At 39.8% G+C, this 16,723-nt stretch overlaps 1 protein-coding gene across 1 annotated transcript; it reads left to right on the top strand.

The window, feature by feature from the left end:
• Positions 1-5,572: 5,572 nt before the first annotated feature.
• On the top strand, positions 5,573-16,269 carry LOC140732062 (protachykinin-like). Its single transcript, XM_073054191.1, has 5 exons — positions 5,573-6,038; positions 7,405-7,507; positions 13,533-13,556; positions 15,504-15,557; positions 15,666-16,269. The coding sequence occupies exons 1-5, from the start codon at positions 5,919-5,921 to the stop codon at positions 15,713-15,715; spliced, it is 351 nt and encodes a 116-aa protein (XP_072910292.1). The 5' UTR covers positions 5,573-5,918; the 3' UTR covers positions 15,716-16,269.
• Positions 16,270-16,723: the final 454 nt, after the last annotated feature.

The following is a 16,723-nucleotide window of genomic DNA, read 5'->3' as shown; positions in this document are numbered from 1 at the left end:
TGGCTAAAGAAATTCCTCCTCATTTCTGTTCTAAAAGGACGCCTCTCTTCTGAGGCTCTGTCAATGTTGTGAACCTCCTCTGAACCCTCTCTAGATTCAGCACATCCTTTCCAAGATAACAGACCCAAAACTGCTTGCAGTACTCCAACTTAGTGCTTTATAAAGTCTCAACATTACATCCTTGCTTTTATACTTTAGTCCTCCTGAAATTAATGCTAACATTGCATTTGCCTTCCTCACCATTGACTCAACCTGCTAATTAACCTTTGGGGAATCCTGCACAAGGACTCTCAAATCCCTTTGTACCTCAGTTTTTTTTTGTATTTTCTCTCCATTTTAGAAAATAGTCTACCCTTTCACGTCTTCCACTAAAGTGCATCACCATACACTTCCTGACACTGTATTCCATCTGCCATTTCTGTGCCCATTCTCTTAATCTGTCTAAGTCCTTCTGTTACTTATCTACCTTCTTAAAACTACCTGCCCCTCCACCTATCTGCATATCATCTGCAAACTTTGCAACAAAGCTGCCAATTCTATCATCCAAATCATTGGCATATAACGTAAAAAGAATCAGTCCCAACAAAGACCCCTGAGGAACACCACTGATCACCAACAGCCAACCAGAAGAGGCTCCCTTTATTCCCACTGTTTGCCTCCTGCCAATCAGCTACTGTTTTGTCCATGCAAGAATCTTTCCGTAATGCCATAGGCCCATAGCTCATTAAGCTGCCCATTTGTGTGGCACCTTATCAAAGGCCAGAAAATCCAAGTAAACAACATTAACTGATTCTCCTTCAAAAAATTTCAATAGATTTTTCAGGCCAGATTTTCATTTGAAAAACCATGCTGACCATGGCCTATTTTATCATGTGACTCCAAGTACCCTGAGACCTCATCCTTAATAATTGACTCCCAACATTTTCCCAAAGACTAAGGTCAGACTAACTGGCTTATAGTTAGTTTCCTTTGCCTCTCTCCCTTCTTGAGTTGAATGACATTTCCAGTCTACCAGAACAATTCCAGAATCTAATGATTCTTGAAAGATTATTACTAATGCCTCAATGATCCGTTCAGCCACCTCTTTCAGAACCCTAGGGTGTAAACCATCTTGTCCAGGTGACTTATCTACCTTCAGATCTTTCAGGTTCCCAAGAACCTTCTCTCCGGTTATGGTAACTTTACACAGTTCATGATCCCTAACACCTGGAACTTTCACCATATTGCTAGTGTCTTTCACAGTACAAAATAATTATTCAGTTTTTCTGCCATTTTGTTGTCCCCCATTACTACCTGTCCAGCATCATTTTCCAGCTGCCCAATATCCATTCTCACCTCCTTTTTACACTTTATGTTTCTGGGGAAAAAACTTCTGGAATCCTCTTTAATATTATTGGCTAGCTTTCTTTTATATTCTTTCTTTACCTTTTTAATAACTTTTTTAGTTGCCTTCTTTTGGTTTTTAAAAGTTTCCCAAGCCTCTAACTTCCCACTAGTTTTTGCTCTATTAAATACCCTCTCTTTGGCTTTTCTGTTGGCTTTGACTTCTCTTGTGTCATCTTTCACTTAGAATACTTATTCTTTTAGGGGATGTATATATCCCTTGCCTTCCAAATTGCTTCCAATAATTCCAGCCATTTCTGCTCTGCCATCATCCCTGCTAGTGTTCTTTTCCAATCAAGTCTGGCCAATTCCTCTCTCATGCCTCTGTAATTCCCTTTACTTCACTGATATATCTGACTTTAGCTTCTCAGATTTCAAGGTGAATTCGATCATATTATGATCACTTGCCTTTAAGGGTTCTTTTACCATAAGCTCTCTATTATTCTCTGGTTCATTGTACAGTACCCAATCCAGAATAGCTGATCCCCTAGTGGGCTCAAACACGAGCTGGTCTAAAAAGCCTTCTTGTTGGCACTTTAGAAATTGCCCCTCCTGGAATCCAGCACCAACCTGATTTTCCCAATCTACCTGCATATTGAAATCCCTATGATTATTGTAAAATTACCCTTTAGGCATGCGTTTTTACCCTTGCAAATCCTTAGCTCTATCCACAAGGATTCAACGCCTTCCAACCCTATGTCACTTCTTTCTAATGATATGATTTCATGTTTTACCAGCAGAGCCACGCTGCCCCCTCTGCCTTCCTGCCCATTCTTTCGACACAATATCTATCCTTGAACATTAAGCTCTTAGCTGTAATCTTCTTTCGGCCACAATTCAGTCCCACCTTCCCTGGAAGAGAGCCCAGTGATCCAAAAATCTTATGCCCTGCCTTCTACACCAACTCCTTAGCCACGTTTAAACTGCATCATCTCCATAGTTCTGGCCTCGCTAGCACATGCCACGAAGATAAATTCTGAGGTCCCAACACTGCTGCTGCCCTTTAACTTAGCCCCTAACTCCCTGAACCCCCTATGCAGAACCTCGTCGCTCCTCCTAAACATTGTCATGGGTACCGACGTGGACCATGATTTCTGGCTGTTCACCCTCCCACTTAAGAACGCTGAGGACTCGATCCCAGTTATCCCGGACACTGACACCGGGAGGCAACCTACCCTCCGGGAATCTCGTTCTCGCCCACAGAACCTCCTGGCCGTTCCCCTAACGAACGAATCCCCTATCACCGACACCATAGCATGCCTCTTCTCCCCCCTTCTCTTCTGAGTCACAGAGGCAGACTCAATGCCAGAAACCCGACCACAGTGACTTTCCTCTGCTAGGTAACGATACACACCAACCTCAATTTGTGGCTTAAATTGTACAGTAGTGAGAAGGCACGCGCTCAGACTCTGATACTGGGGTTGCTAAAGCTAAACCATCAGTCTATAATCTTAATTGAAATACATTTGTGGAATGGCACTGGAGAGTTTCTGCATTCCATGGAAACACTTCCTGCATCGCCGGAGAATGGAGATTCGTGCTTTGAGACAATTAGATAGAAAAGGGTCCTTTAATTACTTTTGTATCGTAATCCACGGCTAAAGATATGGTCAAATCATTTTAAAAGATCAGTTTTCGAGCGAGTAATTACTTCTAATGGGATTCATAGGATGCGCTTCGGAAAGAATAAATGCGTCTCTCATTGGTATTTGCCTTCCAATAAAGGGTGGACGATCCTAAGATATCATTTGCAGTATTCCGGGGAACAGCTGTAACCAGAAGAATTGCAAAAGAAATGTCTAGTCTGTTTATAAAACGAAGCACAGGTGACAAGGAGTGATGATAGAGAATGTTGGTAAAGCTGGTATGTTCCGTGTTTCGCTCTGAGATCTGAATAAATTCGCAGTCAACTGCACCCAAGTTCCAGTCTCCGTCTGATATGCCTCCACATCATTCTTAGAACCGAAGGTGAAGGGTGTTCTTATTAAAAAGAATTAATTTATATGTTTCCAAATACCCTAAAATACCACTGCTGTCGGGGTTGAGCGGTGTTCGCCTGCAACAAGCAATGCAAACATCCCTCCGAAGGGTCGAGATTCCTTGTGCACAGCTGGGATGAAAGAAGGACTCGGGCTTGTAACATCAGTCCTGAAATATTGACCTTGTTTCTCTCTTCGCAAATGTTGCCTAAACCTGATGATTATTTCCTACATTCTCTGCGTCGACAGTGTTTCAGATTCTCAGCGTCTGTGGTGTCTTACTTTAGGATCACAACGAGGTTAAATGGGGTGTAATGGTATTCACAGTACTGGTAACATATGTACTCTCACCATACCCTTCAATAAACTATCTTTAACTTTATTCTCAAACATGAAAGCGTTCCTTGGTATAGCGCAGGAGTTCCCAACGGGGAGTCCATAGACTCCTCGGTTGATGGTAGGGGTCTATGGTACAAAAAAGGTTGGGAGCTTCTGGTGTAGCGTGCCCATTGGCTTCCAGTTGGGCAAGCCTGGATTTTGATACTGTTATTCCTGTATTCCAATCTCTCCACAGTCGCAGTCATAAAGATACCCTGTTTATGACCTTTACAGGCGCACTACTTTGCTAGTGCTTCGCATGCCAGACATCAATAAATGAAATTCCCTGTCTCAGCTTCCCCTTTAACACGGTAAAACCATAGTCTGTTGCTTCACCCAAATTATTCCATTGTTCGAAGGAATAATTCCAAACATAATCAAAGACTGTTAAGACAAACTCATTTTGTAGCACACCTAGGTGATAAAGTAAGGCGGAACATTGGGAGAAATGACAAAGCCCACATGAAGATAGGGGGATGTGAAGGCCGAATGAAAATAAGAGAGAAAAAATAAACTGTAATAGCTGAGAAAAATCCAAATATTATGTGCCTTCTTGTTTTACAAAATGAACACAAAATAAATAAAATATTGTTTTCGTTCCCTGAATTTCACGTTGTGACGTTTAACAGTTTAATTATTCATATTTTACATAATTTTTACAATTGTTTTGCGAACGTAAAATAAATTGGAAAAAGTAGCATTTAAAACCTAGAAACGTGAGAGATTTTTAGTCGGTGACTTTAATACTACAAGTTAATAAAGAGAGATTAATTCTAACTGAATAAGAAATATATATGTGTGTGTGTGTGTAGAGAGAGAGAGAGAGAGAGAGAGAGAGAGAGAGAGGAAGGAGATCACGATTTTTCCCACAGGTGTGACAAAAAAAGAACGGTTTATCGTAACATAAAATCTTCTTGTTTTGGGTACTATGCTATAATTGCCAGTAACTGCGAACATCAGTCTTGATAACGGAAGCTAATCTGATAGATGGAATGTTTGCTTTTGCTTTGATAACACAATTTCTGTTATTTTAACCATCCTTAGAAAGTCAACTTCAGTGTTTTGTCAAGGTTATTGATACATGCAATGCTTGAATCAAAAATATTAGATTGTTAATGGGGTTAAATTAAGAGCAATTTTAAGTATAAGTTTGTTCAGATACGAAATTGCTACTAACAGATAATAGACTCACACGACACATTAAGACAGTAAACTGAATCCCAATACAGTACACCACTCTCTTGTGAAATTAGTAATTGCAAATCATCGTGCAAATTTGTGATTACTATGTTATAACACGGTTAAGTACTTTAAGCATTCACTGATTTAATTGCTAAAATAATTAATGTCTATATTGTAGTTTAATTGTAGTCCTAATCCTTAATTCAGCAATTATTATGCAAATTGCAGGTGGAGAATCAAGTACTTGGTACTTTTATATTTTGACTTGTTACCAAGGCAGCTTTATCATTTCATTTGAACATCCAAAAGAGCTTTCTTATTTATTTCAGCAATTTAATCACAGTTATTGAAAGAATTTCTCACGAAATGACCGACTCCTTACCATCTGTTACACAGAAACGAAATAAAATGCGAAACACTGACGTCGGTTAAGGCACATAGTCACATTATGACATATCTGAGAAATGATTTAAGAACTCAGGCGATATGTAAATATACTGTAGATCTTGACAGTTCTGAACTCAAAGATCGATTCTTTAATTCATTTCGTCACACTGAAAGAGGGCTCGTTCATCTTCGAATTCCCGGAAGGCTGTTTTTGAACCAGTGAAAAGCCTGCACAGTATCGACCCAACAGTTCAGGGTATAAATTGCGCTGCGTTTACTGGACTTTCATTGAGACCGAGGGTTTGGAGCGCAGACTGTCAAACTACACCTTGGTGAAGATCACCCTTGTCCATCTTCTCAGAACTGCCGCTGTTTATCAGCAGCATTCTGAGCCAGTCGGGGAAGGATCGAGAGATCTCGGTGATTTCCGGGATCGGACGGAAAAGCACGAGTTGGACCGGGACTAGCTGGTGGACACACGCTGAGGAAAGAGAGGAGAGCACAGAGACAGTTCCCACCGCCGTTCCTTGAACTCGCTCTACTTGCCCTTCGCGGCTGCAGCTCCACACAGCCGGAGCCGTAGCGACTACCACCCTCCCCGCTTCCGAGATGAAAAGTCACCGCCTGCTTGCACTGACTGCAGTCCTCCTGATTTTGGCAGAAGTATTTTGCGAAGAGATCTCTCCAAGTGAAGACACATCGCTTTGGCTTGCCAGCAATCAAAGTCAGGTAACCTTGGAAAGTCACTATTTGCGACGACAGAAGGGAGAAAAGCGAATTTGCATTTATAACAGACAGCCAATTTGCTTTTAATACCTTCAAATGTTTGTGATGTATGATGGTCACTTGTGGGACCAGTTTTCAAAATAGTTTAGCATTTACACGTGTCAAAATGTGGTCCCAAAATATTATATCATAGATGAGAATGCCAGTTGCAATAAAATAACGATAAATAAGACATATTCATTGCTGTGTAAGTCACAGGGGTTTCATCAAATTTGGATCAGAAAATGGTTGGTGACTGTAGAGATTTTATGAAAGCGGATTTCGAATTGGATACTTGGGAAGGAGTAGTCAGATGCGGATGTTTGTATGCGAACAATTCACTTGCAGTTCCCCTTTTGAAATTAAATCTGCGAAAGCATGAAAGGAGAGCTGTGTAAATCCGCACTTTATTCTCTTATGGAGTCGTGAGACGGCATGTTTAAACAGCATGATTTCACGCCCTTCGGCCCAACTCGTCCGTACTGACTGTGTTGCCCAACGTAACGTTCTAATTCCAGTTTCTAGCTAGGTACCAGGAACTTTATAAGAAAATACTTATACTCCAGACCAGCTTCGACTGCAACAAGTTGTCGAAGCGGAGGGTCAAGGATATAATATAGGAGATGTTCCAGTAACTCTGCGGAATTTTAAATATATGCGAATTGACAGTGATTGGAAATCAAGTATTGTATATCAGAGCAACAGGCTGCGGTTAACTTTGACGGAGGTATCAGCAAACAGCGCGACTTCCCAGCATATTTTTTAAAAATCATGCCGATAACAGAAAACTAAAATATTTTTAAAAATCTGAAATTGCTGGAAGCTCTCAGTGAGGCAGTACCTGTGGAGAAACTAGGGTCCTCTTCTCGGGGCTTTTAATCAGAATCTGTATAGAATTATTCGTAGACCTTGTCTGATCAAATGAGTGTGGTGGTAGGCAATCTGTTTGCGCTTTATTGCGTGGGATCCGGGGGGGTAGTGATGTTCTGTCCCTTTAGATAATAGAGACGGTCAGTATTCAAAGCGATTATTCCTCTCATAACTTAATTTAGAGATGGCACTTTGATCGAAGAAGCAGCGCTAAGACAACACGAAAGTGCTTGGCCATTTTCAACTAAATTGCTTTCTTTTAACAATGCGCACTCCTGAGATAGCCCCTTAAAAGTCAAAGACTAGGATCGCATAGCGGAAACTAGGTTTAATGTTCCTATTCAGTTTGTTTTCTCCTTGCTTGGCCTGATGCTCCTCCTGTCTGATAGAGAGAGCGCTGCTGAACAGGTGATAAAATCCAACCCGGCTCCTCACGCTCTCCAACATGGTTTGATTTCAGGAAAGGCAACTGAGAGAGAACTCTGTTCGGGATCTCCTGCGCCGAATGGTCAGGAAACCGCGACCTGAGAAGTTCTACGGCTTAATGGGAAGGCGATCACTAGGTAAAGTGTTCTTTTTCATTGCCGTATAGCGAGGTAAACTACATTTGTGTCAACCTATAAGCCACGTTAGTGGCATTTAACGCAAAGAAACCTGATTTTATGGACTAAAGAAATCTATTGGGAATATTCAATTGGGCGAATATAACAAAAGAGTGATTTATATCGGGGACGGCACGGCAGTGTTGTGGTTAGCACAACGTTTTACAGTACAGGCGAATCGGTCATTGTAAATTGTCCTGTGGTTAGGTTGAAGTTACAGTGTAGCAGCGGTTCGAAGGGCCGAACGCGCCGACTACATGCTGTATCTCAATAAAATGTCTTACGGGAAGATCCTGGTTTGGTTACCTTGAACATTTGGAGAGACATAATCTGACTAGGGATAATCAGCATGGCTTTGTCAAGGGCGAGTCTGATTACGTGCCTGATTAAATTCTTTGAGGATGTAGCAAAACACATTGATGAAGGTAGAGCAGTGGATGTAGTGAATATGGATTTCAGTAAGGCATTTGATAAGGTTCCCATACGAGGCGCATTCAGAAAGCAAGGAGGCATGGGATCCATGGGGACCTTGCTTTGTGGATCCAGAATTGGCTTGCCCACAGAAGGCAAAGAGTGGTTGTAGACGATTTGTATTCTGCATGGAGGACGGTGACCAGTGGTGTTCTGTAGGGATCTGTTCTGGGACCCCCTCCTCTTTGTCGTTTTTATAAATAATCTGGATGAAGAAGTAGAAGGGTGGGTCAGTAAGTTTGTTGATGCTACAAAGGGGGGTAGGGCATTAATAGGATGCAGAACTGGACTGAGGAGTGGCAAATGAAGTTCAACCCAGATAAGTGTGAAGTGGTTAATTTTTGGGAGGTCAAATTTGAAGACAGAATATAGTATTAAAGATAAGACTCTTGGTAGTGAGGAGGGTTAGAGAGATCCTGGGGTCCTTGTTCTCAGGACACCCAAAGCTGCTGCACAGGTTGACATTGTGGGCCAAAGGGCCTGTAATGTGCTGGAGATTTCTATTTTCTATGCTCTATATTTTACAAACTCAGATTGTCAAATGTTTGTGATTATAAATATGTTTTGTTTTCTACTTCATGTGAGTTCATTGCAAAGGGTTGTTTAATTACATTTTCTATGGACTATTGCTAGAGGTATGATTGTTATAAATGTTATAGTGCTGAAAGAGTTCTGTTGGCTCACCATAGAGTTCGTTAAATTATTCTTTAAATGCTGTTAAGAATACAAATAAGAACTCCACTGGGAATCAAGGGCCCAAGTAGAAAAAGAAGTACATACACCAATCCAAACACTAGTCCTTTGTATTTATGTTTTATATTTTCTCTTTAAATTAACACTTTTGATTGTGTACAGAATCAAGTAATTTACTCTAAATTAAATACACAGTGTCAAATGACAAACAAAAATAATAATTTTTATAATAACCATGCAGTACATCACAGAAGATCATAGTTCAAGGATTTAGAATTGTGAATTCCACACATGGTGTGATCTGCAATCTAACAAATGACATAAATCTCCTTCCTTTCTGTTGTGTTGCAAATGTAGAATCCTCAGAAGGGCAGTGTTTTGTACAACACGAGGAGCAAGCTGACATCTCATGATGTAATGCTGTTGTGTTCAGCATCAAGAGACCAACTTCAGGGAGTTTTTCTACTGAAATGGGAATAGAATGTCTTATGGTCTATACATAACAAGCCATAGCATATTATCCCAACAAAACTATATCTTAATGTATTGCCATATGATCAATAATGTTGAAAGTAACATCTCACAGTTTAACACAAGGATTGCTCTAATTTTGGAGAATTACCACAGAAGAAAAATCAGGAAGAATTCCACAGTTACTTACTTTGAAGGGAGTAACTAGTTCTCAATTAGTTACACAGTAACTAATTCTCAATCAAGGTCACTTAGATTATTTGGTCATTTTGTCATCTGGAGATGATATGCTAGAATATAGACAGAAAACACTTTAGTTTAAAGAGCTGCCTTTTGAAAAATGGAGTGCACAAACGCATTTAGTCATTTTCACTTAATTACTTAAATAGAACCAGTGAGTATAAAAAACAAAATTACTCATGTGTTATTATTTGTGTTTTCAGTAGAATATTGGAACATTATAGAAACATAGAAAACCTACAGGCCCTTCGGCCCACAAAGCTATGTCAAACATGTCCTTACCTTAGAAATTACCTAGGGTTAGCCATAGCCCTCTATTTTTCTAATCTCCATGTACCTATCCAGGAGTCTCTTAAAAGATCCTATCATATCCTTCTCCACCACCGTTGCTGGCAACCCATTCCACACACTCACCACTCTCTGCGTAAAAAACTTAACCCTGACATCTCCTCTGTACCTACTTCCAAGCACCTTAAAACTGTCCTGTCTCATGGTAGCCATTTCAGCCCTGGGAAAAAGCCTCTGACTATCCATATGATCAATGCCTGTCATCATCTTATACACCTCTATCAGGTCACCTTTCATCCTCCGTTGCTCCAAGGAGAAAAGGCCAAGTTCACTCAACCTATTCTCATAAGGCATGCTCCTCAATCCAGGCAATATCCTTGTAAATCTCTTCTGCACCTTTTCAATGGTTTCCACATCCTTCTAGTAGTGAGGCAACCAGAATTGAGCAGAATACTCCAAGTGGAGTCTGACCAGGGTCTGATATAGCTGCAACTTTACTTCTCTGCTCCTAAACTCAATCCCACGATTGATGAAGGCCAATGCACTGTATGCCTTCTTAACCACAGAGTCAACCTGTGCAGCAGCTTTGAGTGTCCTATGGATTCAGACCCCAAGATCCCTCTGATCCTCCACACTGCCAAGAGTCTTACCATTAATACTATATTCTGCGATCATATTTGACCTATCAAAATGAACTACATCACACTTATCTTGGTTGAACTCCATCTGCCACTTCTCAGCCCAGTTTTGCCTCCTATGGAAGTCCCGCTGTAACCTTTGACAGCCCTCCAGACTATTCACAACACCTCCGACCTTTGTGTCATCAGAAAATTTACTAACCCATCCCTCCACTTCTTCATCCAAGTCATTTATAAAAATCACGAAGAGTAGGGGTCCCAGAACAGATCCCTGAGGCACACTACTGGTGACCGACCTCCATGCAGAATATGACCCATCTACAAAGCAATGTCACCTTGGATCCAATGCCTCCTTATTTTCTCAATAAGCCTTGCATGGGGTACCTTATCAAATGCCTTGCTGAAATGCGTATACTACACTACATCTACTGCTCTACCTTCATCAATGTCACATCTTCAAAAAATTCAATCAGGCTCGTAAGGCACAACCTGCCTTAGACAAAGCCGTGCAGACTATTCCTAATCATATTATGCCTCTCCAACTGTTCATAAATCCTGCCTCTCAGGATATTCTCCACCACCTTACCAACCACTGAAGTAAAACTCACTGGTCTATAATTTCCTGGGCTATCTCTATTCCCTTTCTTGAATAAGGGAATAACATCCGCAACCTTTCAATCCTCTGGAACCTCTCCCATCCCCATTGATGAGGCAAAGATCATTGCCAGAGGCTCAGCAATCTCCTCCCTCGCCTCCCACAGTAGCCTGGGGTACACTCCCAGAGACTTATCCAACTTGATGCTTTCCAAAAGCTCCAGCACAGCCTCTTTCTTAATATCTACATGCTCAAGCTTTTCAGTCTGCTGTAAGTCATCCCTACAATCAGCAAGATCCTTTTCCGTAGTGAATACTGAAGCAAAGTATTCATTAAGTACCTCTGCTATCTCCTCTGGTTCTATACACACTTTCCCACTGTCACACTTGATAGATCCTATTCTTTCACGTCTTATTCTCTTGCTCTTCACACATGTAGAATGTCTTCGGGGTTTCCTTAATCCTGTCCACGAAGGCCTTCTCATGGGCCCTTCTGGCTCTCCTAATTTCCTTCTTAAGCTCCTTCCTGCTAGCCTTATAATCTTCTAGATCACTACCTTTGCCTAGTTTTTTGAACCTTTCGTAAGCTTTTTTCTTCTTCTTGATTAGATTTACAGCAGCCTTTGTACACCCTGTACCCTACCATCCTTTCACTGTCTCATTGGAACATACCTATGCAGAACTCCATACAAATATCCCCTGCACATTTGCCACATTTCTTCCGTACCTTTCCCTGAGAACATCTGTTCCCAATTTAAGCTTCCAATTTCCTGCCTGATACCCTCATATTTCCCCCCACTCCAATTAAACGCTTTCCTAACTTGTCTGCTCCTATCCCTCTCCAGTGCTATGGTAAAGGAGATAGAATTGTGATCACAATCTCCAAAATGCTCTCCCACTGAGAGACCTGACACCTGACCAGGTTCATTTCCCAATACCAGATCAAGTACAGCCTCTCCTCTGGTAGGCTTATTGTGTCAAGAAACCTTCCTGAATACACTTAACAAACTCCACCCCATCTAAACCCCTTGCTTTAGGGAGATGCCAATCAATATTTGGAAAATTAAAACTTCCCACCATGACAACCCTGTTGTTATTACACCTTTCCAGAATCTGTCTCCCTATCTGCTCCTCAATGTCCCTGTTACTATTGGGTGGTCTATAAAGAAACACCTAGTAGAGTTACAGACCTTTTCCTGTTCCTAACTTCCACCTCATGAACCTCATGGAGTATATAACCTTATATAACCTCATGAAGTATAAATGTACTGGGGAAATGATAATAGAAAAGCAAGCCTTTTAACTCACTAAAGGATGCTGTATACATGGAATTCCAGTTCAAACCCTGTTCTTTCCATGTATCTTATTTTCACACTTTTCAAATAAACATCCCAGCTCTTTTTATATTCTATCTCAATATCTACAGACGTTCCCCTTAATTTTCATTATTTATGCCACTTTATCAAAGTTCTTCTGAAAGCAATGTTGCTTTGTCTTTATACATACATTCAATAAACAGCTGTTGCTTTGGACCAAAACCCTTCATCAGGACCGAGGAAAGAAGCTGAGGTCAGGAAAGGAAGGTGTGGGGGGGGGGGGGGGTGGGGGGAGGAAGAAGTACAAGGTAGTAGGTGATAGGTGAAACCAGGAGAGGGAGGGGGTGAAGTAAATAGCTGTGAAAGAGACAAAGGCCATGGAAGAAAGGGAAGGGGCAGGAGCTGATGAGCAGGTATGGAGATAAGGTGAGAGAGGGAAATGGGAATGGGGAATGGTAAAGGTGGGGCAATTACTGGAAGTTTGAGAAATCGGACATGGTCAAAGAGCCAGAAGCCAGCAGAGATCACAGAGGCCCAAGATGGATGACTCGGAGGGCAGCAGAGATCACAAAGGGCCCTCCTTCCCTTTACCATTCGCATACAGCCCCGGACAAGACACAAGATTTGTAGAATTCTCTGGTGGCAAGCTCATAAACTATCTCTATGAAAATGTACAGGGTTAATGAACAAAGCCATGCCCTTGCCAATGAGTGCAAACCAGGCTATTGAAATATGTTGATACACCAAAGAAGAACATGTCTTTGCTTCAGATATAAAACAATATATTTCATTTAGTAATTTACTGTTCTCATGTGTAGATGTTCCTAATGGCTGTATTAACCAAATTTGTTTAACATCTCTATCAGAGAATTGAAGCCAGTGTGAATGAAAATCACTATAATTATCTGATTTGACCTTGTGGGAAATGATTTACAGCTGCTGTGTGAAGTAATTTTAAAAGTAGATTGTATAACATTAGTTAAAATTTGGTCTCCAAGGTGTCAGCAATAATAACTCAGTCAAGAGGAAGCAAAGTTTAGATTTATTCTAAGATAATGGATGTAATTTATGAGTCAGTCAACAATATTGAAAGGGAATAATGCTTGAAATAATTCACCTATTATTTGTACCCATGAATCAGAGATGCATTGTGAGGACAAATTTATTATTAGATAAAATCATTCCAGAAGATCAACAACTCGATCTGAGAAAATGTTTCCTATTGTTTGGAAGTTTGTTGGAAAAGTAAAGTATTTGTTTTTTTCTCTTTTCCAGGAAGCAAGCCAATGAGTCAAAAACGTAAGTTTTGAAAAATAGGCTAACATCTGAGATTGACAGTAATGCCCAGTAGATTCTGCAAAACAGTTACTTTTACTCCGTTGTAATTTATTGATCTACATTCAACATTAAGATCATAGTTTTCTAATATTCATTGCATAAACAAGATGATCTACCAGCTCTTTAGTTTATGATGCTGTATCCTTAATGCTTAAAATTGTACTGAAAGGAAATGCAGAAGTTTGCTGAGAACTAAAATAGCCCAAGGCTTATGATGTTACAGCTCATTATTCAAATGGAATGTTTTTATGGCTATAAAACAGTATAAACCAGCAGCTATTCTATAGTACTTGTAAATGTAACTATTTATTTGTGCTGATCTGGACCTTTCAGCAATTCTTTTCCAACATGAGCTTTTGGTTTCAGAAGTTTTCAAGATGGTGAATTCAGTCTTAACAATAATAACAATGCCTAAATCTACTACAATGCTTCCTTAGACCATATCCATAATAGCCATATCCCCCCATCTTCCTCATATTCGTGCACTTATCTAAACATCTCATAACAGTCTCTAATGTATTTCTCTCTATCACCATAGCAGGTAGTGCATTCCAGGCATCCACCACTCTCTGAGCAAAAAACGTACCCCTCACGTCCCCTTTGAACCTACCCCCCTCACCTTCAATGGATGCCCTACGGTATTAGACATTTCTACCCTGGGAAAAAGATACCCCCTATCTACTCCATGTGTGCCTCTCATAACCTTATAAACCTCTACCAGATTTCCCCTCAGCCTCCACTGCTCCAGAGAAAACAACCCAAGTATATCCAGCCACTCATGATAACACATGTCCTTTAACCCAGACAGCATCCCGGTAAACCTCTTCTGCATTCACTCCAAATCCTCAGCTTCCTTCCTGTAATGGGGTGACCAGAACTGTACACAAAACTCCAGATGTGACCTAACCAGACTTTTATAAAGTTGCAACATAACCTCTTGACTTTCGAACTCATTGCCTCGAATAATAAAATCAAGTTTTCTTAACCACCCTAACGACCTATGTAGCCACTTTCAAGCAGTTATGAAGTTGGACTTCAAGATCTCTCTGCTCAGCAACACTGTTAAGGATCTTGCCCCCAGCAGTGTACTGTCTCCTTGCATTTGCCCCACCAAGGTGCTGGGTTAAACTCATCTGCCATTTCTCTGCCCGTATCTGCAATTGATCTATATTGCACTGTATTCTTTGCCATTCTTCTACACTATCCACAATTCCACCGATATTGGTATCATCTGAAAACTTACTAACCCACCCATGTACATTTTCATTCAGGTCATTTACAAACATCACCAACAGCAGAGGTCCCAGCACAGATCACTGCAGAACATCGCTAATTACAGGCCTCCAGTTCAAATAAGTTCCTTCAACCACAACATTCTGTCTTCTAGATGAGCAAGCCAATTCTGAATCCTAACAGTCAATTTGCTGCAGACCCCCATGCACCCTAAGTATCATATGCAATTCTCTTCTTTGTGCCTTGGTCAATAAAGGGAAATATCCTATTTGTTTTTTTTTAATCTACAGTATATCCCTGCCTACTTTCTGGGATGTGTGGGCACTTAGCATAGCCCTCTCATCTTCCCATTCATAGGAATAACTTTCTGTTCAAGATGGCGTTCAACAAAAGGTTCCAGTATCTCTAACATCATCTCTGAATGCATTCCATTGTTTTCTCACTGTGTGGCGCAGAATGGATGTCGAAAATAATCTTAAATGTCAAGTTTTATGTAGCATAATAATTGTTGCTCACTCAAGTAAATATGGCACATATTTCTCATTCAATTATTATTTGGTTAGTCAAGAAAAATAAACTGCATTGTTATAAATAAGAGACTTTTGATAACAATAAACATTATAGAATCTATAATAGAAATTGATAAACTTACAGTATTTATAATTTATTTCACAGGACTTAAGTTAGGGAGGTTTGTTGGACTTATGGGAAAACGCTCATCAGCTGTTGGTAAGTAGAGCATGAAAAATATCTAGTTAAGGAATTAAATACTTTTAATATTTGGATCAAATGATTGGATAACTTTAATTACTTTTCACTGTTCTTTTCCTTCTACAGGTTCCCCTTCTGAGTACAAAGTTGTACAAGATTTTGTCCAAGGGCATTAATAAATCATGAACAGTGAAATAAATTGGTCAGCAATTATTTTAATTTGCTAGCAGGTGTCAATAATATTGTATTCTTCACTAGTGAGAATTGATTATTAAAGGAAATAGTTGTTATGTCTTCCCCCAACTATAGTTATTTTACTGCCATATTTAGTATTATATAGCCAAACATTGTAATTGTCCAGATAAAAGTGTAATAAGAAAATTTTGATAACACTCAGCTGTATCAATGTTCACTGGGGAAATGAATAGCCCCTTAATTAATGTACTATAATTTTGTACTGTCTGTGATAAAATAATCATTATTCATAAAATGATGCTTGTCCATAAGATGCTAACATAATAATCATTTCATTTTTAACATTAAATGATTGGTATAAAACAAAGCTATTTTTGCTTCAATACATATTATTAAAATTTGTATTTAATGTGACTTTATTTCAAAAATAATAAATGTATTTAATGCAACAAGACATTGGTATAGTTGTAGCATATATCTGAGTACGTTTGCCAGAATTGTGTAACTAAATAAAAAGTAAAGGCATTTCTCTTCATTCCCATAACTGAGTCTGGCATTAATGCAGTGTCAGTCACATCCTCTGGCTGTCCTGAGGGAACCAAATAAATGATGTATAAGGTGGTATTAACCTATAAACTGGTAGTAATGCCCTCAGGCATTAATCCATTCCTCCATTATTTCTTCTGATGACTTACATTTGTTTTCAAGATCAATATGAATCTAGGCTTGATGATCAACAAGAAAAAGGCACAGAATTAGACAATAGTAACAAGTTTTATTTTTTTCTTGTCATGTAATCAGTTAATTGCACCCACATTGAAACATTAAGACATGCTTTAGGAACATTAGAGTAGATATAGAGTCATGAGAGAGGATATGAAGATGACTGATCATAGGCTGAGTTGAGATCAATTTTAAAGACAGCTTTGATGACAGCAATGAAGATGCAGGCAGAAATACTTAAAGCTTTTCCAAGATTACTGGATGGA

Source organism: Hemitrygon akajei, chromosome 8 (assembly GCF_048418815.1).
Source record: "Hemitrygon akajei chromosome 8, sHemAka1.3, whole genome shotgun sequence".
NCBI lineage: Eukaryota > Metazoa > Chordata > Chondrichthyes > Myliobatiformes > Dasyatidae > Hemitrygon > Hemitrygon akajei.
The sequence above is the reverse complement of the archived record's forward strand: the minus strand, read 5'-3'. Positions and strand labels throughout refer to the sequence as shown.